The sequence below is a fragment of the Adiantum capillus-veneris genome, chromosome 17, assembly GCF_014529385.1.
Source record: "Adiantum capillus-veneris isolate H3 chromosome 17, ASM1452938v2, whole genome shotgun sequence".
NCBI lineage: Eukaryota > Viridiplantae > Streptophyta > Polypodiopsida > Polypodiales > Pteridaceae > Adiantum > Adiantum capillus-veneris.
The window spans coordinates 87526873-87552383 of record NC_140947.1 but is presented as its reverse complement, the minus strand read 5'-3'; the positions used below and the strand labels follow the sequence as shown (position 1 = coordinate 87552383).

General features: G+C 45.2%; 1 protein-coding gene across 1 annotated transcript in view; it reads left to right on the top strand.

Annotated features, from left to right (window-relative positions):
- The window catches only part of PIR121 (transcription activator), a 108654-nt gene that overhangs the window by 61364 nt on the left and 21779 nt on the right, over positions 1 to 25511 (top strand). The window contains exons 19-22 of the mRNA XM_086487152.1: positions 5358 to 5434; positions 5551 to 5653; positions 5745 to 5864; positions 5965 to 6108. Of these exons, the coding sequence (XP_086343278.1) occupies positions 5358 to 5434; positions 5551 to 5653; positions 5745 to 5864; positions 5965 to 6108 (444 nt within the window). The remainder of the gene's footprint in view (positions 1 to 5357; positions 5435 to 5550; positions 5654 to 5744; positions 5865 to 5964; positions 6109 to 25511) is intronic.

The following is a 25511-nucleotide window of genomic DNA, read 5'->3' as shown; positions in this document are numbered from 1 at the left end:
GATGTCCTCTTGCTTCCACTTTAATATCTGCCTGGAAAGAGGTTACGATGTATTTAGTGTGGAATCCTCGGCAAGAAGGTGATTCGATTCGTTTGGAAAGTCTCCATTGGAGTCGGGCATTCTCTCTTACTTTGGTCGACCGCTCCCTTCGTCGGGCTTACTTTCTCTCTGGACGTGGCACTCGTGTGGTTGAGGATGTGGTCGATGAGGCCGGATACATTTTTGAGTTTCCCTTTACTGCTCGCTGTTTTGGATTGGGCATGCATTACCGTCAGTTTTGGAGAGAGCTCTTCTTCTACCACAACCATGGCTTGATGGTCATTGTAATGCCCTTTGGCGCATGCACAAATCTGACCTCTAGTGGAGGAGGCTCCTCTTTGCCTTGTGGAAAATCCATTTGCCTTTGAAAGAGCGCCCGTTTCTTTGGCATTGTTTGCTTGGAGTGCTTCCCGTCGGCACTTTTCTTCGGGCGTGTCATATTCATCCTTCTTCTTGCGTTCGTTGCTCGATTGCAGAAGAGGGTATTTGTCACTTGTTGTGGGATTGTTGCGTTACTAGAGTCTTTCTTCGCCGTGTATCGAGTTGTATGCGGCTCCGTTTTCCTGGGGTTGTCTTTCACAAAAGGTTCTGGGCATTTGGCATTCTCTCACCGACACTACAGCGTTTTGAGGTCTTCTTTATGTGGGTCAGATACTGGGCTTATTGGACCTTGTGGAGTCAGCGCAATGCTTACACGTTCCATCGTACTCATGCGGACCCATTCCCTCTCTTCAAGCTTTCTCTTAGGAAATCGTTACGGTTTGCTTTGGAAGTTGGTGATATCACTTAGAGATGCATCAGCTTTCAGATGAATGTTTTTAGCTACTCACTACAGCTGAGTAGTTCTAGGCTTTTCCCCTTGTATATGATCCTTTCAGTGGGTTTTCCTCACTTTGAGGTTTCCCACTAGTAAATTAATCAAATCGATTTGCAAAAAAAAGTGCGTGTGTGTGAGTTGAGTAATGTACAAGTGGGAAACCTCGAAAACGAGGAAAACCCACTAAAAAGATTAGATACAAAGGGAGGAACACAAAAGTGTTCTGTGATGTGAAAGAGAACTCCCAACAATCAAGAGAACTCCCAACAATCATCGCCAAAGAAACAAACGCTCCTTAATAGGCAAGTGGCACTTCGAGATTGCAGTAAGAGCCTTTCTCCACCATTGATGAGATTTGCATAAAGACCAAAGCGCATTAAAATGATCATCCAACCAAGAGTCTTTCAGAAGAGAAGCATAAATGTTGCAGGCAGAAATTGCATCAAGAGGAGTGTCCCATAAAGTCCAATCCTGCACACGGTATCCACTGGCGAGTGGCGGAATGGGGAGGAAAACAGCGTGCATATGCTCAAGCGCACTCCAAATCTGATGATAATGCATGCCCAACCAAAAGCGTGCTAGTGCGTGAGGAAAAGGAAGCAAATCTCTAGATGAATCCACCACATCATCCACCGTGTGTATGCCTTGGCAAGAAAGGAAGTAAGCTTGGTGAGGGGACCAGTCAACAAGAGTAAGAGAGAACGCCCTACTTGAGTGGATGCTTTTCAAACGCAATTGCTACCTGCCATGGCAAGAGAGATGATCCGTAACGACTTCCCAAGTAGAGAGCAAACTAGAGGCGATCGAGCAACCAAGAATATGACCAACCATCTTGCCAAACACAATCTCCCAATGACCAAAGGCGGGAGTGGTAACATGCTGACATAGTGCAGCAATCATAATTGTCCATGGCTGAGACTAGTGTGCAAGAGTAGGCAATAACACGGCCTTCCTTGCCAATGTGTGGCTGCGAAGGTCCAAAAATATTCAGCCCTCCAGAACGCTTCGAGTGCAAAGTTTCTCCATTGATTTCAAACGGAGGCCTTTCTTGTGAGAACTAGTGCTCCACAAGTGAGATACAATATCAAACATAAGCGACGAGAGGTGAGAACGAGGCCAATGCACCAACGGCAAATAAAACTGAACATATGGCATCATGATACTATGGAAAATACGAAGTCAAACATGTAACGGCCATGTAGACAGTTTCCAATAGTGCAATTTGACTTTTAGGCGCTGCATGACCCAATCCACTTGTTGGGTATTAGTTACCTACTAGCCAATAGGATATCCCAAGTGTCTGACCACCACATGTGGATGAAGAATTTTGCCAGGCCACAGAAGATGATGCCAGTCAGAAACACCAAGAGGCTAGAGTTTGGAATTTTGAAAATTAACCTTAAGTCCTGCTGCCATACCAAATCCAATGCCTGCATAATCTTTCGCACATCATCTTGGTTATTGAACAACGAGTCATCAACGTAGGCGTGCCCAATAAAGTCATTTTCATAGGGTAATTTCAACCCATGAAGATGACCGAGCGAAGTCAAGTGACCCAAATGCAACAACAAGGGGTGAGTGGCAATGGCATACAACAAGGCACTGAGTGGGCAACCCTGCCTGAGAGAGCATCCAAGAGGCCAAGGTTCGGTCAACTCACCATCAAGAAGGCTTGAAGACATACTGTGAGCATACAAGAAGTATACAACATTGGCTAACTTTGGACCGAATCCAAGGGCCCGCATCGTAGCGGCAATGAAATCCCACTGTACCGTATCAAAGGCCTTTTCAATGTCTACCTGCATTATTCTGGAGCATTTGTGTTGATTTTACCTAACGCATAGTGGCACCACTGAAGCTTGCGCAGTGCCATATATCTTCAAGGCGCTAGTGTAGGTGTTGCATTTGGAGGAGGGCCTTTTCTTTGCTCCCAATGAAAACCCGACTAGAGCTTTCTTGTCGTGCCCCTAGTGGGTATACCTCATAAGTAATGCATTCCAAAATGTGACTTTCCAAATAAGAAGCCGGCAATGCACTTTGTCGTAATCTTCAAAACACACCATCATACACATCAATTGAGGCCTCGTGATTTGGATGAATTCTACAAGGACCTTTTGATCCAAGTCTTGCAAAAAATGACCTTCCCGTGACCAAAAACTCATCATTTCTCGATTGATCCATGAATTTTCCGGCATCTGACCAATCGCGAATATTGCCTCCTGCCTTCAAGGTGCAGGCATAGGAAAATGCGTATGAAAATAGGCCTTCACTTCTACATCTGATGACACCACCCTAAAATTTCCTTCTGTTGTCTCTGCCGGACAAACACAACACTCCCAGATATCACTTCTCAAAGCTATCCATGCATAACTGTCTTCTTACCATACTGCCAAGATGATCCTTATGGACTCTTTGCCCATAGCACTACTTGATATTGACACTACATGACTTCGGGGTACAAATGAGAGTGATTGCACATGCACCAGAGCCTTATTGGTCTGGAGTAGTTTCTTCCTCCTAGCTGCTAGCTATGCCCAAAAGGTGGTTTTGAGGGGGGGTCACAAAAAGCGTGCACCTCATTCCAATCTTGATCTGGAAAGAGATCTGTAGCCAGTATACATAGACTGCAGCTTATGACAATGGGTATTCTTAAAAAGATAAAGAGGTTTCTCTTTTCTTTGTGTGGAAGTCACAAGCAGTTGCCTAGATGTAATAGTTTGTGTGGCTAATTTGATCTGGTAGACACTCTTCCTTCTTGCAGCATCCCAATGCTCTACTTGCCAATACTGTCACCAAGAGGTGTGTTTTGGCTGTTGCCTTCTCTAAATATGTACTACATATTTTTATTTTTACTTGTTTCCCCCGGAACCCTTGAAAAGGTTCAAGTAGACATTGCATGGCCAGTGGGAAACGGCCACGATCGAACATGTTTCTCACATCGGGAGTCTAGGCCGGTCAGCAGTCTGGGACTGGTCGGGCCAGTTAGCACTGAATTCTGATGAGTATGGAAGCCTGTGTGTACCAAATAGAATATAGGCCACTCGAAAAGTCACAACATTATAAGTTGGTGGAAACTAGGGAATTAACTCAAAGGGGCAAATTGGACACTTGGCAGATGGAGAGCAACCTGTAGGACACCTCAGCAAGAGGAGGCGCCCAAGAGAGAGAGGGGCCTGTTTTGAAGCTCAGTGTGAATTACAGAGTGTGTGTGAGTAGTGGGTGCAGGTTCACAACTTTAATGGAAAGCTTGCCTTCTCCTTTGTCTCATGTAGCGCGATGATTTGCTCTCGTGCATCTCTCTCCCCCCTTTGCACATATGGTAATGCCCCAGTAATTGGGCTACTCAGATGATCATGTATAGTTCTAAGGGTTTATCGCGTTTGCCAAGGTTGCCTTCTGAACAGGAACTGGATTAGCTAATTGCTAATCCCCCACAGGTACGCACAGTTCCATCGCGAAAGATTGCAAGTTTGGAGAGTTTTCTCGCGTGAAAACTTGTCCAATTCACAGGGGAACTATCCCATTGCATGCGGGAGCCCTTGGGGCGTGTTCGTTCCGCTAGAAACGATCTGAAACAGAGAATTACAACCTGTTGTATTTTTCTGCAGGTTTAGGGTTTCGCACCTAAACTGCAAGGGAACACCAAGGGAGCTCCGTGAGAGCCTTGGGATGCGTGTATAGGGTTTTGGGCACCTGGACAACAGAAAAACAGAGAATTATAGCATGCTGAAATTCTGTTACAACTCACCAGAAAGCTTCTAAATTGTGAGAGAATCCGTCCTAGACAAGTGCTTTTGACTCACAAGGGTTCTAGCGTTGTTATGTTGCCGAAATCAGGTCGGAAACCTGCGTTTTCACCCCTCGCCAGGTTTGGACAGCTTTGTGAAGGCTTGGTCTAAGTGTTCGAATCGTCAACTTATAATTGAATAAAGAAATACCGAAAGGGGCGTGGTGTCGGTCTCGTGTGCACAGTGACATTCTAGTCGCTCGACACAATCGTGTTCACTTTTCTTCTCAGTGCTCTGTGTAAAGTTAACAGCTCTCTACGTTGTACAGGCCGGTTATAAATACCCCCAACCCTGTCTGCTAGTACTTGTTTTCGCATGGCAATGATCAGTTCCTCGATACTGTGAGAATGGGTACTCATAGATGGGAAGGGTATTGTAGGCACATAAGATGGGAATCGGAACAAGGATGAGCAAAATGATAATATCTTGTCAGTGTGGTGAATCTAGTGGGGAACTGGGGCAGCGTATGTTACCACTAGCTCTGTTTGCAAGCTCATGATGACTTTGAGGATTATATTCCTTGACCACGCCATTGTAAATCCTAAAGTTCTACATTTTTTAGTTCAGCTCTTTCTAGAAAAATCTCTTAATTTGGTTGGGGACTTTTGAAGTCATTTTTTCGTCCTGATAAGCCATGCGAGTTTTTTCTTTCTCATTTTTTAAACATTTGCTCACACTTGTCTCTTTCCTGCTGTCAATTGCCCATCTTGCAGGTTGATCTATGCTTTGATCAGCTTGTTTTTAAGCTGACGGAGCACATGTTTTCCCACTACAAAAGTTTTGCTGCCAGGTAATATTCTTATAAAAGACTGCTAGAAATGAATGGCAGAGGTTGTCAGCAGGTGAACAGTCAAACATCTTGTTTTGCAAACTGGCTATAGCTAACAATAACAACTTATGTTACAGTAAGATGCTTGATAGTATGTTTCTAGCTGCATCTGAAAATTCTGAAAGGCTCATAGTTCCCCCCAAGCGGTACGATGCGCTCTTCAGGATGAGAAGGGTTAAGGTTTGCATCAAATACTTGGCCATCCTTCATTATCTGTCAGAGAGGGCTTAGTGTATTCACTTCAATTGTAATTTGCTTATGAATATTGCAGCTCCTGGGCCGGAGTGTAGATCTGGTATATCTCATTGGGCAAAGAATGAACAAAATCTTTCGCGAAAACCTTGATTATCTTCTGGAACGTTTTGAATCTCATGATATATGTTCTGTTGTGGTAAGCCCTTAGAAAGGCACAAGCTTGTCTGAGGTTTGACATAGGAGACAAATCACTGATATTTTATTCTGATTTTACTTTATTATTCTTTTCAAACCAGGAATTGCAGCAGCTAATAGACATTTTGAGATTAACACATCATTTTGTGGCTGGCTTCTTGACGTTGGATCCATTCAAAATGATGTTAGAGGAAATGACTGAAACTATCTCACTTGTTTCCTTTTCAGGACGTCTTGCTTCTCAGGTAACCTAGTTTCTTTTGGCGTCCTTTTTTCCCTCTGGATAGAGCACACTTAAGTGCTGCATGATGCATCTACACCTGTTTTTCCACTGGTTGTTTTTGCATATACATGTTAGGATTAGGGAGGGAATAGAAGTGAACTGGAGAGAAGTCTTCTGTCAACTTGAAAAGTGTGTACAAGGAGCCTCGTATATAGGCATAGGTTTGGGTGGCATTGGTGGGGGTACATCATAGGGTGTTGTTATATCATCCAAAATGCCATCATTCTAGGTGGACAAAGCATATGTCCATCACATGGTACATGGTCACTTGAGATGCAAAGGTGGCTAGAGGGATACACACATAAAGAGAGAAAAGCTTGCCTATTCCAACAATTGTCCCCTTAAGCCCAAGTGTTTAGCAAATGGGCAGTTGGCAATTGCCAAAGGTCAAAGGGTCATGCAAGGTGTAAATGGAAATATGACTCTCTAGATTTCCTTCCCTCAAATGAATAGTTAACAAAGAGCTTCCCATCAAATAAGGTATAGAGCAAAGTGTGTTTTACCAACAGGATCCCTCTCTTTAACGGATGCACACCAAACGTACAGAGCAAAGTCAAATGTGTCCCCGTACAGGGTAATAGGTGCGAAAGGTAGACCCACAAACAGAGAAAAGAGTGCTGGACAAATCAAAATGAGATGGTCTTACCTCTTGGGCACATGCCAGCCTCCAGGGCAATGTCGAGACTCGAAACCTCTCACAAAGTTTGACTTAACAGTTGGTTCTCAAATTGATAGGCAAATAGGGGTGTTTTGTTCACATTGTGATAAATGAGTGTAACTGCTCCAATAGTTAGTGGTATGGTATACACGACTCCAAAGCGACCTGGTCTCCCATCTTGTCATTCCAAAGACATACAAAGCAATATGGTAGAAAGGCTTTCTTGATGACCTTTGTGTAATTCTGTAAATGCCCAATACTGGAAGATTGTGTAACCATCGTTTTGTGTAATCATCACAGACAATCTTGTCAAATTGGTGCCGTCTCCAGATCTTTATGCACGATGTCTGACCAAAAATGCCCAATTTTGTAATTGTATGGGCCCTTCGCAATCCGTGATTAGCTGGGTTATTGATGCTTTACTTCACCACACCCGACGCTGCTGTTGCTCATTGCTGCATGCACGTGTGCTGCTATTTGTTTGTGAGCCCAACCGCTTCATTGGCAGTTCTGCCAGTGTGTCTGATTTTGTCACAAAGCGATGATGTGGCATGACCGTACTGACCGCCTGAGGAGAGCCTGATCGTGTGGGACCCATACCGGATCAAAGGACCCAATTCTGACTTCGGCTGCCTACGAAATGCAGGGGGATTTACTGCGGAAATCGCAATGTAAATTGTCATGTGTTGTATGGATGACATGGCAAGACCGTATGGATGTTGGGGCTGCTTTTTCAGGAAAACTTATTGAAAGCGTTGTCTTTTCAAAACGCTGGAGCTGTTGGGTTTAGTTTTTGGCAGCTTTTGCTTTTGGGCGTGTGTGCCTTTATAAGTGAGGCATTGGGGGTCACTTTGGCAGATCAATGCATGGTTACACAGTTGCAGAGTGACTCCTTGGCAGTTGAACTCTGAGACTGTCAATATAAGAAGTACCATGTGGGGCACCTTACTAAGGGGCCAGTGCATCTTGGTAGAGAAATACGCTCTACCGTGTTTCGTCTTCACAGCTCTTATTAGTTCAAGTGTTACAAGTTTTCAAGTTTGTCGTGTGTTTACTGTTGATTTACCACCTTGTGGTTTGCCGGTTACAGTGGTATGAGAGCTCTAGTCAATTCTTTTTCTATGGAGGACCCGATCTGACTTTATGAAACACACATCACATATTCTGATAAAGAATCTGAGAGGGAGAGGGGAGTACGAGTCTGAAGAGAGAATCTGACGATAATGTAGCAGTTGAAGCTGAAGATGAAGTAGGTCATGAAGAAGTGCAGGACGAGGAGGTTGACGAAAAGAAGCTCTGCTCGAGGCGCCTGCAAGGGACGGTGTTCCCATTGTGGAGCGTGACTCAAAGATAGATTCCGCTCTTGCCGACCAATGGTGACAGTTGCAGGTGCATATTTACATGGATTGACTTCTTGTTTTGGCAAAGGATCCTCTCTATGCCAAGCACATACGGACTCAGCCGACAGCCAAAAGTTTTCAAGAAGTGGCAGAACTAGTGAACCCTAAGCCAAAGCTGACGTCCTCTACAAAACAAGAAAGGGCCCAACTCTTCGATCACTCTAGAGAATTTACAAAGAGAGATCTAGCACCAGGTGTACTAGCAATTAGCCAGTTTTGGGCATCTTCTAGTTTGAAAGTGACATGAGTCAAAATCTTTTCCGGGTTTCTTTGGGCAGAAAGTGGCTATTTCCGATATGGCGGCAAGGGTGTTTGTCTCGATGCATTCGATGCTCAGGGTGCCCTTGGGAAGCATCATAGGGATGTAGTCGACTTTGACGATGAGGACTTGGACGACATAAATGAGGAAGAAGACGGGATTCTGAGACTTGTGGATTTCTTTTGCGATTGATGATTCTTTGGTAGGAGTGATGTGTATCTTTGCCTCCACTGCGGCTCGTGATAGCTGAGTTTTGACAGCAAATTGTGGATGCATTGCCTACTACGGATTCATGGATTGCTGGGGGAGTTTTCAACAATGTAGAGACTTCCAAGGATTAGCGGGTAGTTATGATGCCTAATTTGCCATCTATTGCGCCACTTGAGAGAAATGCTTGGGATAGATTCCTTTTTGCAGTTTTTGGTACAAATGCCTGGCATGTTCCGTCCTTGACTCTGTCACAAGACGGGCACCACGTGCCAATAGAAAAGAACAGACTGAACAACTTTAAGCACTTCAAATAACAACTGAACTGAGAGAGAAAGAGACAACATGCGACACGGAGTGGCGAAATTCCACCCCAGAGAGTATTGGCCCCAAACCTTGGCGCCCCTTTCGGTATTTCTTTATATTGCATTGCATCAACACAGTACAAGCCAGTACTCTAGACTCTGCACCTTCTCCAGGAAGCATGCCAGAGAATGAGCCCTAACCTCATATTTAAAAGCCCTTGGCCTAAAAAGCAATTACAGTGAAAAGCCTTCAAACTCAAAAGCATCTGGTCCAAAAGCAAAGCCAAAAAGCTGCCAGCATAAATCACGGAATTCGTACAGCTGCCACGTCATCAGCCAACGCAAAACGCGGAAATCCGTAGAGCCTGCCATGTTATAATGCTAGCGCAATTTTCGGAAATGTGCCACGTCATTAGTTTTTGTGTGTGTGCGGGTCTTGCTTTATTTTAATCCTTTATGTCACTTGGGGCCCCATCGGACGGGGTCCCCATAAGTTGGGAGGACTTCTTCTGTTACTTGTTCTTCTTAGGGTTTAGGCCCCTCGGTCGGCATCTGTAAGTTGGCTCCATTCTATAGGCTTTGACACGTCAGTAGTTTATTACAGACTCGCACTACGCAGTCCTTGCAGTTTTTTTGGGGGTTTCAGAAGACAGCCAAGTCACTTGCTAGAGCGATTAGATAGATTTTACATTGGCTCTTGGGCAGCATCTCGTGGTAGAGTTACGAATTGGCTTGCTGCAATCTTATTTGAGCATGCCCCAATTTCTTTGCATTTGAGATTTCAGACTTCCTCTATGCCTAGACGAGGATGACACATGCCCGATTTGGTGCGGCAGGATGCTTTATGAGCCAGCGACTCATTTGGTTGCATGCATTACTGTGACATCGCAGGCTGCCTGTGGCAACAAGCTCTGTTTCGCAGGGAGAGTATTGTTTGAGATGCATATGCAGGCAGCTTGAGGAGTTTCTAGGAGATGGGTTTTTGGGAGAACGCGAGATTGACACCAGAGAGACTCTTAGCCTCATTCAGAGAGAGAGATTTGAATTCTCCTATCATGCCTTGTTCTCGACATTGATATCCAAGGTTGATAGGAGAAATAGGGATTTCTTTGCACACTTCAGGGAGCGATCCACAGGGACTGCTATTGAAGCCTTGCCCGATCCTATAGACAGGGTGCACAGAGATGTAAATGAGGTCCTTGGCATAGCTTCAGACTATTTTGTTCTCTTGTTTGGTGCAGATCCATTGACTAATGATTTTATGCATGCTAGAGAGGAGGTTTGCTCTCATGTTCAGCCAGTGGTTACAGAGGCTATGCGTCACAATTTACTGGCTTATTTCAGTATGCCTGAGAGACGCATGATGCAATGGTTGGTATTGATGGTTGCCTCTTGTACTTGAGAGGATGGGTCGACACAAAAAAAATTCTTGCAGTTTTCGGATGTGCTCAGTCTAGTTAAGCCCTCATGTTTGCAGCATATATTTGTTGCACTACAGGCTCGGGGCTCATTTCTCTTATAGCAAAAGGTGGAGATGCATCTTCCCTCCAATAGTGGAGGCTGGTTATAAGATGTTAGCCCGCATGATTAGTATGCATTTGAGACGGTTTTTGCTCAACCTCATCAATGCTTCACAGACATGTTTTGTGTAGGATGGATGTATTTTGGGCAACATCTTCACCTTTTATGAGGCAATTGAGTGGGCACGACAGTTGGGACAGCCAATAGCTATCATGCTTCTCGATTTTCAGAAGACTTATGATAGAGCTGATTGTAGTCTTTTGGAGGGCACTATGTAGAGGATGGGTTTCCCCATGCGATAGATCTCTGGAGTTGTTGCGTTATATTGTACCGCTTCAAGTGTTGTCACGATTAGACGCCGCATTGGGCGTAGATTGCATGTTTCTCACTCTATCCGGCAAGGATGTCCCTTGGCACCTTGTTTTTGCTCTTTGGTTAGGCCATGTCGCTCTTTGTGTGAGGTTGGACTCTATAGTTGTGAGGTCTTGCTATGTCATTGGATGGTTCACCAAATTTGTTGGATCAAGATTATGCAGATGACACTTTGTCTTTGCATTTTGGTTTTCTTCTAGGAGTTAATGGGGATTGTTAGTGGGGTGTGCAAGACAATTTCACATGGTTGCCCAGAGGACAGACTTGCGGATACTTGGGTTTTCACGTTGGCATTGATGTGTCTTATGAGCTGTGATGTGCATTGGAAGTGATTTAGGGTGAATGCTTAGGATGAGTGCTCAATGCGTACTCAAGATTCCTTTTACTGAATGATAGAGTTCCTTTCACTTCATGAGAGATATGCAAAGACTAGAGATAGAAGAGAGAACAATATTGTGAGTGAAGGTTCTGTGAGTGAAGAGATAGAAAGAAGACTTACACTAGATGGGGTCCCAAACCCCCCTCCAAGGGCCCGCCTCTGTATGGCTAGAGAGGTATTTGCTTTAGATTGCACAAATGCTGAGACAATGGTCCTAGATGCTGAGATGCTGATGGGATCTTGCTGCGATTTGATGATGAGGCTAGGGCTGAAATCTGAAAACGGTGGGCTGATTCTGTTGCTAAAGCTGGCGATGAGCTAATGGATGAAAAACGTTGAAGATGCTTGTGTTGTGGGTACTGGATGTCAAGAGGGATGAACCCTAGGGTCTCCTATTAGGTGCAAAAGTCTGGGTGAGCAATGTCAGATTTGAGCCTCCACAACTTTATAAAATGATGCTAATATGTCTCTTATTAATAAGTTCATGAACTACTAATAAGAGGCGCTTCGTATGCAGTTATTACCTAGGCTTGGTACTAACGGTGTTGTATGGGAACACTCCCCAATGCCTACACCTAGCAGACACTCATTGTGCTCATGTGCAATCAGAGGGTATGCAGCTACTCTAAAGTGCCTAGACATGCACATCCTACGTACAGGCTCACAAGGGTGCCAGAACACTACTAAGCTATCTTAAACCCTAGAAATAGGAGTTACAGCTTGTCCACATGCACATAGGATTAGATGTGCACGTGACATGGGCAACAAGTTGAGCCAATTTTATAGTCTATCAGGAGGAAGCTTTGCAATTGGTCTTCCTTGCATTTGTCTCCCATCCTTGCGATTCAACATTTGTTTGCCATCCTTGTGGTGAATCAGGTCCTTGCGAAGGCCTGCTTTACAACATTTTGCATGACTCTTCACTTTGGAGTCATGGCACGTAGCTGGCACAACTTCTTGTGGAGTGGTTTATATGGATCTACTGATACACGCCTGCGAGCTCATTGGGACAAAGTTGTCTTGCCTAGAGAGGAGAGAGGATTGGGGATTATTGATCCGAGATGCATAGCAAGGCATTGCTTGCCAAGCTCATAGTACGCAGATTGTTTCTTGGGTATGAGCCTTGGAAGCAATTTTTATACCATGCTTTGTTACATGTCTCTCCTGGTTTTGGGTCTACGGACAACTATGGTGCTTGGCGCTTGACCATCCCTTTCATTTTTAATGGATGCACCTTTGGATATGTCTCATGTATCACCCTTTATGTGCTGCTTGCTGAGGATTGGATGGATTTGCGTGTTGCTTTGATTCGACACCCACACTGTTTGGAGGAGGTAGAGAGGCAGCCCCTTATTTGGAATGCGCGTGTGGCGAATTCAGAGGGGCGACAACTAAGAGAGAGGACACACATTGATGGGGCTAGATCGAAGGATAGTCAGGCTTCCTTAGTTTGGTGCAGAGGTCATTGGCACTACCTATTGGATTTGTAGAGGGGTTTTCGCACGTATGTGAGAGATTGATGTGGCTATTCGTGTTTATTGGCATGCCTTCATTGGGGGATAGACTGTTTTACCCCTTCATCAACGCTGGTGGGCGTTCTTTGACCGTCACTCTAGCCGGTCGATTGTTGTGCAGCATGAGACACAGGTGTTTGGCATTGCAAAGACTGGTCATCATGGATATCACATTAGATTGGCTTCTTAGGGTGAGGGGTCTTTGATCAGCGGCTAGATGCTTTTTGGCAGCCTGTTCGAGTGATGGGCTCTTTGGGGCAACACTCTTGTAATTACTTTGTTTGCAAAACAAAGGAGACATCGTTTTGGAGGTTGTGGATTTGGCAGGGACGACCATTGGTTGAGCTGGATTGGGATCCTCGTGAGTGGCAGTGGCCTTCTTTAGAGGCTGATGGGGCCCCTCTTTCCTTTTTCGAATACATTGTATCCCTTGGGAGGAGGAGCATCTTGAGGACACAACACCCAGCTCACTGTCCCCTTCGATCAGACGAGATGAGCACATCTCTCGAGCCTTTGAACAATAGTTTTGGTCATGCATTTGGAGCATTAGGATCAGCCGCTGGATATGCTATGTCACGTGGGTGATTGCACATGTAGGATTGCATGGGCAGGTGGGCTGAGATTACTGGTCATGATCTGATTGGCTAGATATGTACTTTGCAGCCTGAGTCCTTAAGGAAGTGTTCACGGTTGTCCGTATGCTCAGGAGGGCGGTTTGTTGTATGCTGATTTGAGTGGGAGTTCATGACGGAGTTGTGACATGGGGGGTAGTTGCATGGCTTTGCAATTTCCGGGACTCCACACTCTTTTTCAGGGTTCTCTGACAAATCCTACCCGCATGCTTACATCATTGCAGTATAGATTGGGCACTCTATGTGAAACGAACACAGGGAGTGGATCTTCCGGCTACACGGACCGCCTACAGACACGGGTCGGACGAACCACCGACCATAGCCACCATCCGGCAGCTCCCCCGTGCCGAGGCTAGCGTCCGAGGACGTAGGCGTGCCTCTGTAAGACCGAGCATCCCATACCACCCAGCCTCACCTCCTCGAGCACTCCTAGCCTTGTGGGCTAACCATTGGCACTCTGTCAGTGGGGGTCAATAACTGCAAATGAGGCCTTGGCCTCCCTTTTATAATAATGGCCGGCCACATTGGCCGGTTTCACACTGCGTCTTCCCGGACACTCGACGCCCATCCCGACGGCGTCTAGGCTAGATCCCCTCTCCTATGAGCGGGACATAGCATACTTCCCCCCTTAAGAACCATTGATGTCCTTGTCAATGAAGTGGGGATACTGAGCTTTCAAAGCTCTAACTGATTCCCAAGTGGCGAACCTTTCAGATCGACCCTTCCATTTAATTAAGTACTCTTCATAAGCCTTTTGGCGCGAATGACGGGTACGATGATCTAAAACTGCCTGTGGTTCTCGAGGAATATATTCAGTTTGGATATCTTGGCATACATTTTCCTCGATAGGCACAACAATGTCTGCTTCGCCTAATTTTCCTTTAAGGCGGCTGACATGAAACACTGGATGCACACTAACATCCGAAGGAAGAGCCAGTTTATAGGCAACTTGGCCAATTTTCTTTGTGACCAAGAATGGACCAGAATATCTAGCTGAAAGCTTATAATGCTTTCCTGTTCACATGGTCTTGGAATCCATGGGTATCTTCAGATAGACCCATTGTCCCACATCTAGAGTCCTGGGAGATCTCTTTTGATTAGCATAAGTAGTGACTCGATCACGAGCTGTTCTTATACCTTCCTTAGCCAAGACGAGCATTTCCTGCATGTCATACAAGAAATCACGAGCTTGGCGTTCCTTGACTTTTTCTAAGCCAACAACAATCGGCGATTTAGGCTCAAATCCGTACATCGGCATGAGTGGGCTAAATCCAATAGAGCAGAATTTTTTTTTTCCAAGAAAAAGATCCTTCTATTAGTTAATGAAACTGTCCATAGGGCTACAACCACCTCTTCAAGAGAGGGCTACAACAACCATGATGGGGAGACTCTCCCAATGAAAAAACAGCATATGTACAATGAGGCTAAATCAAGAAATGGGAGGAGGGAAAAGCCACACAGGTGGACGGTAGTGCCATCTGAGCCAGTAGCAGAATTCTTGCCACTATTGTAGGCAAACTCTAATTGTGGAAGTTACCTTTCCCAATCAGACTGCCTGTGAGAGACATAGGCTCTCAACGTGTCCTCTAACGTCTGATTCATCCTCTCAGTTTGTCCGTCGAACTTAGGATGGTCAAAAGACGACATACTCAACTTCATCTGAAGATGATCAAACATCCTGCCAAAATGGGCTAGTGAATTTAGTATCTCGATCACTCACGATATCCTCTGTCAGACCATACAGCTTGTAGAGCTGATCGACAAAGCTTTTTATTGTCGACTTCGTCGGACTAATTTTCGCCATTTTTGTAAGTCTATCGATCACAACTTAAATGGCGTCATTGCCCCGACTAGTATTTGGCAAACCAACGATGAAGTCCATGGAAATACTCTCCCACTTGGCATCTGGGATTTCCAATGGATGTAGCAGGCCAACTTTCTTAAGGCGCTCTGCCTTATTGACCTGACATTGAGCGCATCTCTTCACATAGCTCTCTATGTAAGAGCGCATTCTTGGCCAATAGAAATATCGCTTGACCAAAGCCAAGGTTCTCTGGATGCTTGGGTGCTCAGCGCTAGGAACATCGTGGCATTCGAACAAAATCCTTTGTCTAACCTCATCGATTTCCGGCACGCAGACTTTTCCATTTCTGAACAATAGTCCACCACTAATGGAATATTGTCGCTGTTTCGTTTCTCCGACATGACTCACTTGGGTCTCTGGACCACCCAAGCTTGTACAGGAATCATGCCTTGCTTCGACCTCGTTTCATATCTTGCGAAAATAGCTATCGGATTCTTGATAAATTTGCGAAAGAATCCTGTAAAGCGTAAAAGAGACTTTACTTGGCGTACATTCTTCAGAATGGGCCAATTTCGCACTTTATCCAACTTTTTGGGGTCAACGCGAATTCCATCGTGAGTAATGATGTGATCCAAGTATAGAAGCTCTTTCTTGAAGAATTCACACTTTGAGGCCTTAGCATAAAGCTTCTCAGATGTCAATACTTCAAGAACAATGCGTATATGCGCTAAGTGCTGAGACAAACTTTGGTTGTAGATCAAGATGTCATCGAGAAATACAACAACGAAGTTGCCTAGAAACGGTCTTTGCAGATCATTCATCATCTGTTGAAACGTAGCTGGAGCATTGGTCAAACCAAAAGGCAAGACCAAAAACTCATAGTGACCATAACGCGTATGGAAACTTGTCTTAGGAATGTCTTCCAGTTTGATCTGTATCTGATGATAGCCTGATCGCAGGTCTATCTTTGTAAAATACAGCGCTCCATGGAGCCGATCTATTAGATCGTCCATACGTGGGAGCGGATACTTATTCTTGACAGTGAGCTTATTCAACTCCTTGTAATCCACGCAAAAGCGCATAGTGTTATCCTTCTTTCAAGAAAGTAACACTGATGCTCCCCACAGGGATTTACTTGGTTGAATAAAACCCCTGTTGAGATAATCTTTCAGCTGCTGTTGAATCTCGTCCTCCTCGGTTTTATTAAACCGATAGGGTTGCTTTGAGAAGGGCTAACTACCAGCCACCAACTCAATGCCATGATCTACTTCTCTCAAAGGCGACAAGCTAGGAGGTAGATCATCAGGAAAAACATCCTTGAAATCAGTCATGATTTCTTAGATAAGGTTGGATTCCTCAGAATCCCCAAGTTCAACAGAAGAACATGAGACATTTTACGAAATTCAATGACAGAAGTACCAAGCACTTGAATCAAGCCAAGCAGATGGTACACATCGATAAAAGTCAACATCAGAAGATTTCGTATCTTTATACATTTTCAAAGCAATAACAACTGGTATTGCAAAACCATTATTTACAGAAATCTGATTACAAAGCGACACAGATACATGAGTCATGTCTTGTTTAACAAAAACAAGAGAGTGATGTACATAGTCTATATACAATGAGTCTTGTTTATCATAAAACCATGGAATTCCAAAAATAACATCTGCTCTATCCAGGCGCATGATGTGGAAATCGAGGTTCTCTTTGTAATCATCTAGCTCGAGCGACAAATGTGGAACCATTTGATTCCATACATCCGTATCCTCACCACGAGCCATCTTCACGCGATACTCATGGTCACTGTCCCACGTCCGCAAGCCCAGTTTCAGCACCAATTTTGCATCCACAAAATTGTGTGAGCTTCCATTATCAAGGAGTACGGTCACGTCGTGACCATTGATCTTCTCGAGGAAACGGAGAAGATCGTGCTTATCAAACACTTTGGTGCTAAAAGTACAATTTGTGCATCAACTGTGCGCTAAATGATGGATTTCAACTTGAATGACATGAGAGTTACTTGAGATCTCGTAAATCTGAACCAAAGGACGACCTTGGGGTTTCTTTGTAGGGGGGTGGAGGGAAGAGACATTATTTTTTTATAAGCAAAAGGCCAAAGTGATCTATGAGACCAAAAAGTTACAATGTGGTGGATCTGATACAAAGAGAGAGAGAGAGAGAGAGAGAGAGAGAGAGAGAGAGAGAGAGAGAGAGAGAGAGAGAGAGAGAGAGAGAGAGAGAGAGAGAGAGAGAAATGAAATGTTATATTAACATCTTCAAAAGGCCAAAGTGACCTATGAGACCAGAAAGTTACAATGTGGTGAGATAGCTAAATCACAAAAGATCCAACATCGGTCGTCGGCGGATCTCATCAATCTCGTCCATGGTCAATAGCCTGACTGGGCGTCGTGCATGTCGGGCCAAAGTGATCCAAATCCTTTGATGCAGCCTCCGTCGATTCTGTGTAGTCCTCCGCAGTCGTGGGCGTCTGCATCTCCCTAGCTCGGTCGATCAGTGTGCCTCTGGTGTGAGGCGACGAGCTCTCTTGTGGGAGTAGCTCCTGCGGGTGTCCAGTGTCTGCTCTAAAGAAGTCTGTGATCCGTCTCTAAGATTGGCTAGCCTTTCCCCTCATCAGGCTCTCTCTGTGTCTGCGCAACTCGAGCAAAAACAGACCCAAGCATCTCTGATCTTCGTACCGCACGACTTTGGAGAGTGGTCCGAAGCCCTCTCTGAACAAGCAGTGGAAGCTGCCACGTATCTCGTAGTAGGCGGGGCAGTGGCATGTGTAGTGCAACTCTGTCTCAGGCTCCATGTCACACAGGAGGCATGTCTTGGCCTCTGCCGGTACTCTGTTGTATCTCCAAGTCTCGATCTGCAGCTCGTGTGAAGATGTGCGTACTGGCCAATAGCACATCGTATCCCATGAGACAAGTGGGTGTCCATGTATCAGGGCCTCGTCACAAAACCGTCCTCTGTAAGTTGGAGAAGATGCTCTCTGTAGAAAGCCATATTCGTGCCCATCTCCTGTGATGACTGTATCCATGTTCTCCTGGTGTATAGGTGAATCAGGTCCTAGCGGATGAGCCTGGTGATCTCGGACTGTGTAAGAGTCAGAGAGGGTGCATCCAGTGAGTAGTGGAAGGGGGGGGCAATCTGTCTATGTTGAACCCATGTGCCTGAAACCATGATGTCATCTCCCCATACCAGCATGATGTATCTCCCTGCATGGCTAACTGTCGAGAGGACTCAAGTGCAAGGCGGGCTTGTCCGTCTCTGGGAAGTTTCCACATGCGGTGTATGAAGGAGATAGATCTGGTGAGCGCCTCCACCACTAGTGGGGGGGGCAGCTAGCTGTCACGTGCACATCTAACCCCATGTGTACTTGGACAAGCTATAACATGACTAGGGTTCAGTTCAGTCAAATCAGTTTAGAATAGGAAGTGTTCTAGCACTTTTATGAGTTTGTTCGCAGACCATGTATGTCCAAACACTTAAAATAGATGCATATCCTCTAGTTGCACACAACATGATCATCAGATTTTTACTAGAACCCATCAAGAGCGTTTTTACAGTGCATACACCTATTTTTGACATTTTTCACTTATTATTTTTAAGTGACTTGATTGGAAAGTAGGTAGGGCAATTTTGCTAAGTTGTATAAATAGAAACCTAGCGCTAGCACTTTCTGGCAGAAGAGGCAGCAGGGACCTGACATCCAACAGTGCACCTTCTCAGCAAGACTCCCCCGGCAAGAAGACAGTGTTTTCAGCCAACAGACCTAGACAAGCCTAGCATTTTTCAACACAGCAGCAAGGCTAGCGTTTTCCATTAAGAACCCAGATCAGCCAGCGTTTTTGCATCTACAGCAGCCTAGCGACAACAGAGGATAGATCAGCCCTAGCGTTAGTGGTTTGCACCAGCAGATTCACAGCATTTTTGCAGGATCCATTTTCAGCCCTAGCGTTTTTGCATCAGCATGACCCCTTAGCGTTTTGCAGATTCATCGCGACGGAACGTCAATAAGCACGAGCGTTTTCAGTTTTCAGCAGTCAGACATCGCAATAGAAGTCCCAAACCTCGCAAATCTCACCTTCCCGCAACAGATCCTCGCCGCACGGTCAGATCCCACAAAGTTTGCAGATTCAGCCCGGAAAACGCAGATTTCAGCATCTGCGTTTTCAGCACATCGTCGTCACCGACATCGTCACCAAAATAGAGTCAGAATTCAGCAGATAAGGATTTGCAAATTTCAGCCCTTAGCATTTTCAGATTTCAGCCCGTCTCGTCATCGTCCTCATCGTCGTCGACATCGTCGGCAAGTCCAAGCATTGTAGAGATTGTGCAATCAATAGTAGACCACTCTCGCCATAGAGAGTGGGGCCTTCGGAGGAGGGTTTTGACAACATTCCGGTGTCGTATTCTCTTCTCTCTCTATCTCTCAGTCTCATGCACCTTCACGCACAGTGTCTATTCACTTTGTTTGTGATCACTTGCACTCTCTCATTAAAGAACGGAAGGCTCTCCCTTTTGTAAGAAATTAGAACCTTGAGCACAGTTCGGAGCACTCATCTTGAGCAAAGTTCAAGCATTCATTCCGATGCACGTTACATTGGTATCAGAGCTTTGGCAGTGTTCTGTATCACTCAAGCAAAGAACCACAATTTTTTTTTTGCTTGTTGAGGTCGCACGTAACCCAAGACCTCTTGGGCATGTCGATTCCTAATCGTGTTTTTGAAGAGTGACAGGAAACCCAAGAAAGAAGGCCTTGTGCCTCTTTTCACTCATTGAGAGCGAACTGTGCACTTAGCGGCTGGCCAATCGACGTGAGGTGGGAAAAAGCAACCTTAGTGTGAGCGCAAGGGATACGCCCGCGGAAAAGAGCAGAACTCGGGTGAAGAGAAGATCCTTCTCTAACACAGATTGCAAGCGAAAGAAGAACCTCAAGAACCTCAAGAACTCAAGAACCCCAAGAACCAAGACCCACAAGAACCAAAGTTCCTCGTGAACTTAAGAACCAAAGATCACAGTGCATGATCATCACTCGAAGCGGAATGGATACTTTGCTTGGAGGTGATGCGCGTGATAGAGACGAAGAAGAATTTTCCCCACCAGGAGGTTTTTCCGACCCTCTCTCTTCCCCATCTACGCAAAGGATTGCACTAACTCCTATGGAGGCTTTCGACATGATGATGATGGACAGGAAGTTAGAATGCGAAGCAAGAAGAGTAGAAAGAATGGTAGAATTTGATCGTGAATGCGTAGAAAGAAAAGCAGAAATGGATCGTGAGAACAAAGCAAGAAAAGCCATGAACGATCGACACATGAAAGAGATGTTGCGGCTCTTTTATTAAGTACAGGCACAAATGCAAGAGATTCGGGAAAAGAAGACTCTCTTAGTCTCTTCTTCTCCAAAGCAAGACACACCGGATTTGCATGATGATAAGCATGAAGAATTGCATAACAATGACAAGCATGATGATTTGCATGATCAAGATGTGATTTCTCACAAGCATGATCATCTGCATGATGATCACGATGTGATTTCTCACAAGCATGATGATCACGATGTGATTTTTTCACGAGCATGATGATTTGCATAAAGATGATGTGATTGTTCACAAGCATGATGGGTTAGTTGATACTGTTTCTAGTCCAACTAACCTCATTGCAGATTCGATCAATCACGAAGAACCGATCTTGGCTCTCGAGCCTATGTCCCAAGAACCCCCTCAAGAAGTACTATGTGTTGGCATGATTAGTCAGCACTCATTGTTCGAGTGTTTCTTTCGTGATTGTTTCTTGTATTTTAGTCAGCGTCTTTATGTGATCCCTTTTCATAGGCATGCCATATTGTCCGTTGAGCACGTTTCACTCATGAATGAGCACGGATGTATGCGAATTTCTCATGAAAAGCTGAAAAGTATGCATTCAAGGAAGTCACATTCCATGTCTCTTCCTTGGCACGACACAGTCGTAGAAAGAGCACAAGAAAGTTTGAGCATCAAGCATGGGCATTTCCGTTGTGAATTGCCACAGTTGATTGATTTAGATCAGAAAGAAAAGATTCGCTCTCATTGTTTGCATGTGTTTGATGAACGGTTTGGCACTCCATCTTTATGTTCATCTACATTGCATGCACAATCTTTAGAGAAGACGAGATTTTTTCCAGTCACTTTACATGGAATGGGTATGTTCATGTTTTTGTGTTGGAAGTGGTTTCATGAATTTTTAGCCTCGGAGATTCTTGAAGAAGATAGACGCATGACTATAGACGAAGTTCAAGCATTGAAGGAGCCACAAATGACTTTGTGTCGGTTTCGGCGCGGCCCAAAGAAGCAAGTGTTGCAAACCTTTATGAAGTTCAAGTATCATATGATCCACGCATCAGAGTGGGCCGGCAAAGAGTCCTTTCCAAGATTCCAAACCCTGTTGGCGATCTCCCTCGACTCCATACAGTTCGGTACCAGTACCTCACTTTGAAAAGGAGGGGATGTCACGTGCACATCTAACCCTATGTATACATGGACAAGCTACAACATGACCAGGGTTCAGTTCAGTCAAGTCAGTCTAGAATAGGAAGTATTCTGGCACTTTTGTGAGTCTGTTCGTAGACCGTGCATGTCGAGACACTTAGAATAGATGCATATCCTCTGGTTGCACACAGCATGATCATCAGATTTCCATCAAAACCCATCAAGAGCATTTTTACAGTGCATACACCTATTTTCCCTATTTTTGACAGTTTTCGCTTATTATTTTTAAGTGACTTTTGTTTGAAAGTGGGTAGGGCAATTTTGCTAAGTTGTATAAATAGAAACCTAGCGCTAGCACTTTCTGGCAGAAGAGGCAGCAGGGACCTGACATCCAACAGTGCATCTTCTCAGCAAGACTCCTCCGGCAAGAAGACATAGCATTTTCAGCCAACAGACCCCAGACAAGCCTAGCATTTTTCAACACAGCAGCAAGGCTAGCATTTTCCATCAAGAACCTAGATCAGTCAGCATTTTTGCATCTGCAGCAGCCTGGCGACAGCAGAGGACAGATCAGCCCTAGCGATAGTGGTTTGCACCAGTAGATTCACAACGTTTTTGCAGCAGGACCCATTTTTAGCCCTAGCGTTTTTGCATCAACATGACCCCTTAGCGTTTTGCAGATTCATCGCGACGGAACCTCAGTAAGCACCAGCATTTTCAGTTTTCAGCAGTCAGACATCGCAGTAGAAGTCCCAAACCTCGCAGATCTCACCTTCCTGTAACAAATCCTCGCCGCACGGTCAGATCTCGCAAAGTTTGCAGATTCAGGCCGGAAATCGCAGATTTCAGCATCTGCGTTTTCAGCACGTCGTCGCATCATCGTCATCGACATCGTCACCGACATAGAGTCAAAATTCAGCAGATAAAGATTTGCAGATTTCAGCCCTTAGCATTTTCAGATTTCAGCCCGTCTCGTCATCGTCCTCATCGTCGTCGACATCGTCGGCAAGTCCAAGCATTGTAGAGATTGTGCAATCAATAGTAGACCACTCTCGCCATAGGGAGTGGGGCCTTCGGAGGAGGGTTTTGACAACATTCCGGTGTCGTATTCTCTTCTCTCTCTATCTCTCAGTCTCATGCACCTTCACGCACAATGTCTATTCACTTTGTTTGTGATCACTTGCACTCTCTCATTAAAGAACGCAAGGCTCTCCCTTCCGTAAGAAAAAGAAACCTTGAGCACAATTTGGAGCACTCATCTTGAGCAAAGTTCAAACATTCATTCCCGGATAATGGCATGTGGTATTGAAGCCTTGCCTCTAATGAGCCGTGAGATCATAGAGACTAGTGGCTTCTCCATGTCCCCCCATCCATCAGTGCGACGTGTCCTCCCATGATGGTCCAATGAAGGTCCTCAAATCTCAGCTCCATAGAGCAATGCAAAAGCCACCAGAGTGTCAAAGAGCCAGAGCTTCGTCCGAGGCTCCTGAAACTGAACATGTGAACACATCCTCTCCAATCTACCCAATGCTGCATGGGCTCTGGTCAGTCTAGTCTCTGCTGCTCTCCTCAATGAAAATGCTGGTCCATTGAAAACCACTCTAAGGTAAGTGTAAGCATCTATATACTCCATTGTCTCCTGGCCGTTATGTGAACGCGGGCGTTGACCTCCTGATCCACTGTGGGGTGATATTAAATACCATGACCTTGGTTTTACCAAGGTTGACAGACAAACCACTTTCATGGGCGAACCTATGCAAAGCATCCAAGTGACGTTGCATCCCCTCCGGAGAGTCCGAGATCAACACAATATCATCAGCATATAACAATAGTGGAATCCATGTCCGTGCCAGCTGTGCACCTCTATCACCATCTCTCTCAATGTAGTCAAAAACCTCATCCACATACATACCAAATAGAGTAGGAGAGAGCGGGCAACCCTGCTTCACCCCAATAGTGGAGTGAACCGCTGTAGATAGGCCCTCTGAGGTGCGTACATGCCCCACTACTGACCTGTATAATGCGATGGACTCCCAAATGAGCTCTGTGGGTACTCCCATCTCCTATAATCTGCACATCAATCTAGCTCTGGGTACTGTGTCAAATGCTTTGCGGAAGTCCACAAAGCTACAATAGATCCGTCTCCCATGTGATCTGCCCTCCTCAATGATGGTTATGAGAATCAAGATATGGTCAAGAGTAGAAAAACCTCTCTTGAACCCTGCCTACCCGCCGGCTACGCGTATCCTCTCTCTCTCTGCCCATCTGCTCAATTGCTGCTCAAGAATGGATGCGTACAACCGTGCCAATGTGTGTCCGATCATGATAGTGCGATAATTCCCAGGCTCCATAGGGTCTCCTGACTTTAAGATAGGTACAATAGTAGATAGGCTCCAAGTATTAAGCAGGCTCCAATGAAAGAGAGAGAAATGTTATAATAATGTCTTCGAAAGGCCAAAAAGACCTATGAGACCAAAAAGTTACAATTGGTGAATATGATATCATGTATGAGTACGGAAATTATAAAGTACAAAGTTACAAAGAACTAACACTAAAACACTAAGGAAAAAGGAATTAAATTTGAAGTTGATTCGGGATTGAGACGAGATACGGGGGGGAGGGGTTTGGTGGGTTCAGATGAAATCTCTCATCGGTCGTTGTCGTATCTCATCAACCTCCTCCATGGTCAGTACTCTGGTTGGGCATCTTGCATGTCGAGCTAGAGTGATCTGTATCTTTTGTTGCAGTCTTCGTCGGTGGTGGGAGACCCCCCCGAGGTCGTGGGCGTCTGGATCTGCCTAGCTCAGTGGCTCGGTCAAGCAGCATACCTCTAGTATGGGTGGGCTCTGAGATCTTTTGTAATGACTACTCCTCTGGCTCTCCCCTGGCTGGTGTAAAGAAATCTGTGATTCATCTCTGAGACTGTCTTTCCCCTGATGTACTCAGCAAGCTCTCCCTAAGTCTCTGCAGCTCTAGCAAGAACAATCCGAGGCATCTCTGATTCTTGTATCAAATGACTTTAGAAAAAGGTCCGCAACCTTCTTTGAAAAGGCAGTGGAAGCGGCCGCGTATCTCTTAGTACGCCGGGCAATGACGAGAGAGAGAGAGAGAGAGAGAGAGAGAGAGAGAGAGAGAGAGAGAGAGAGAGAGAGAGAGAGAGAGAGAGAGAGAGAGAGAGAGAGAGAGAGAGAGAGAGAGAGAGAGAGAGAGAGAGAGAGAGAGAGAGAGAGAGAGAGATGAAATGTTATAGTCACGTCTGCAAAAGGCCAAAATGACCCATGAGACCAGAGCGTTACAATGTGGTGAATCTGATACAAAGTCAGAGTAACAAAATGAAATGACAAGAGAGAGAGAGAGAGAGAGAGAGAGAGAGAGAGAGAGAGAGAGAGAGAGAGAGAGAGAGAGAGAGAGAGAGAGAGAGAGAGAGAGAGAGAGAGAGAGAGAGAGAGAGAGAGAGAGAGAGAGAGAGAGAGAGAGAGAGAGAGAGAGAGAGAGAGAGAGAGAGAGAGAAATGAAATGAAATGTAATATTAATGTCTCCAAAAGGCCAAAATGACCTATGCGACCAAAAGGTTACGTGTGGTGAATCTAAACCAGGTCTGGGTACAAAATGTACAAAGAACTGAAAAGAAAATAGTGGGTAGGGGTGGGGTGAAAGCTGATACAAAGGGAATACAAAGGGTTAGCTGATACAATGGAGCTCTCTGATAGTCGAGGCATCATATACATATACATCAGTATCCGAGCCGGCTCCTATGTCGCGCCAGTATAGTATGGATCCTCTGTCGCAATCTGCGTCGATATCGAGAGGGCCCCCTCTTTTGTGGGCGACGGGACCG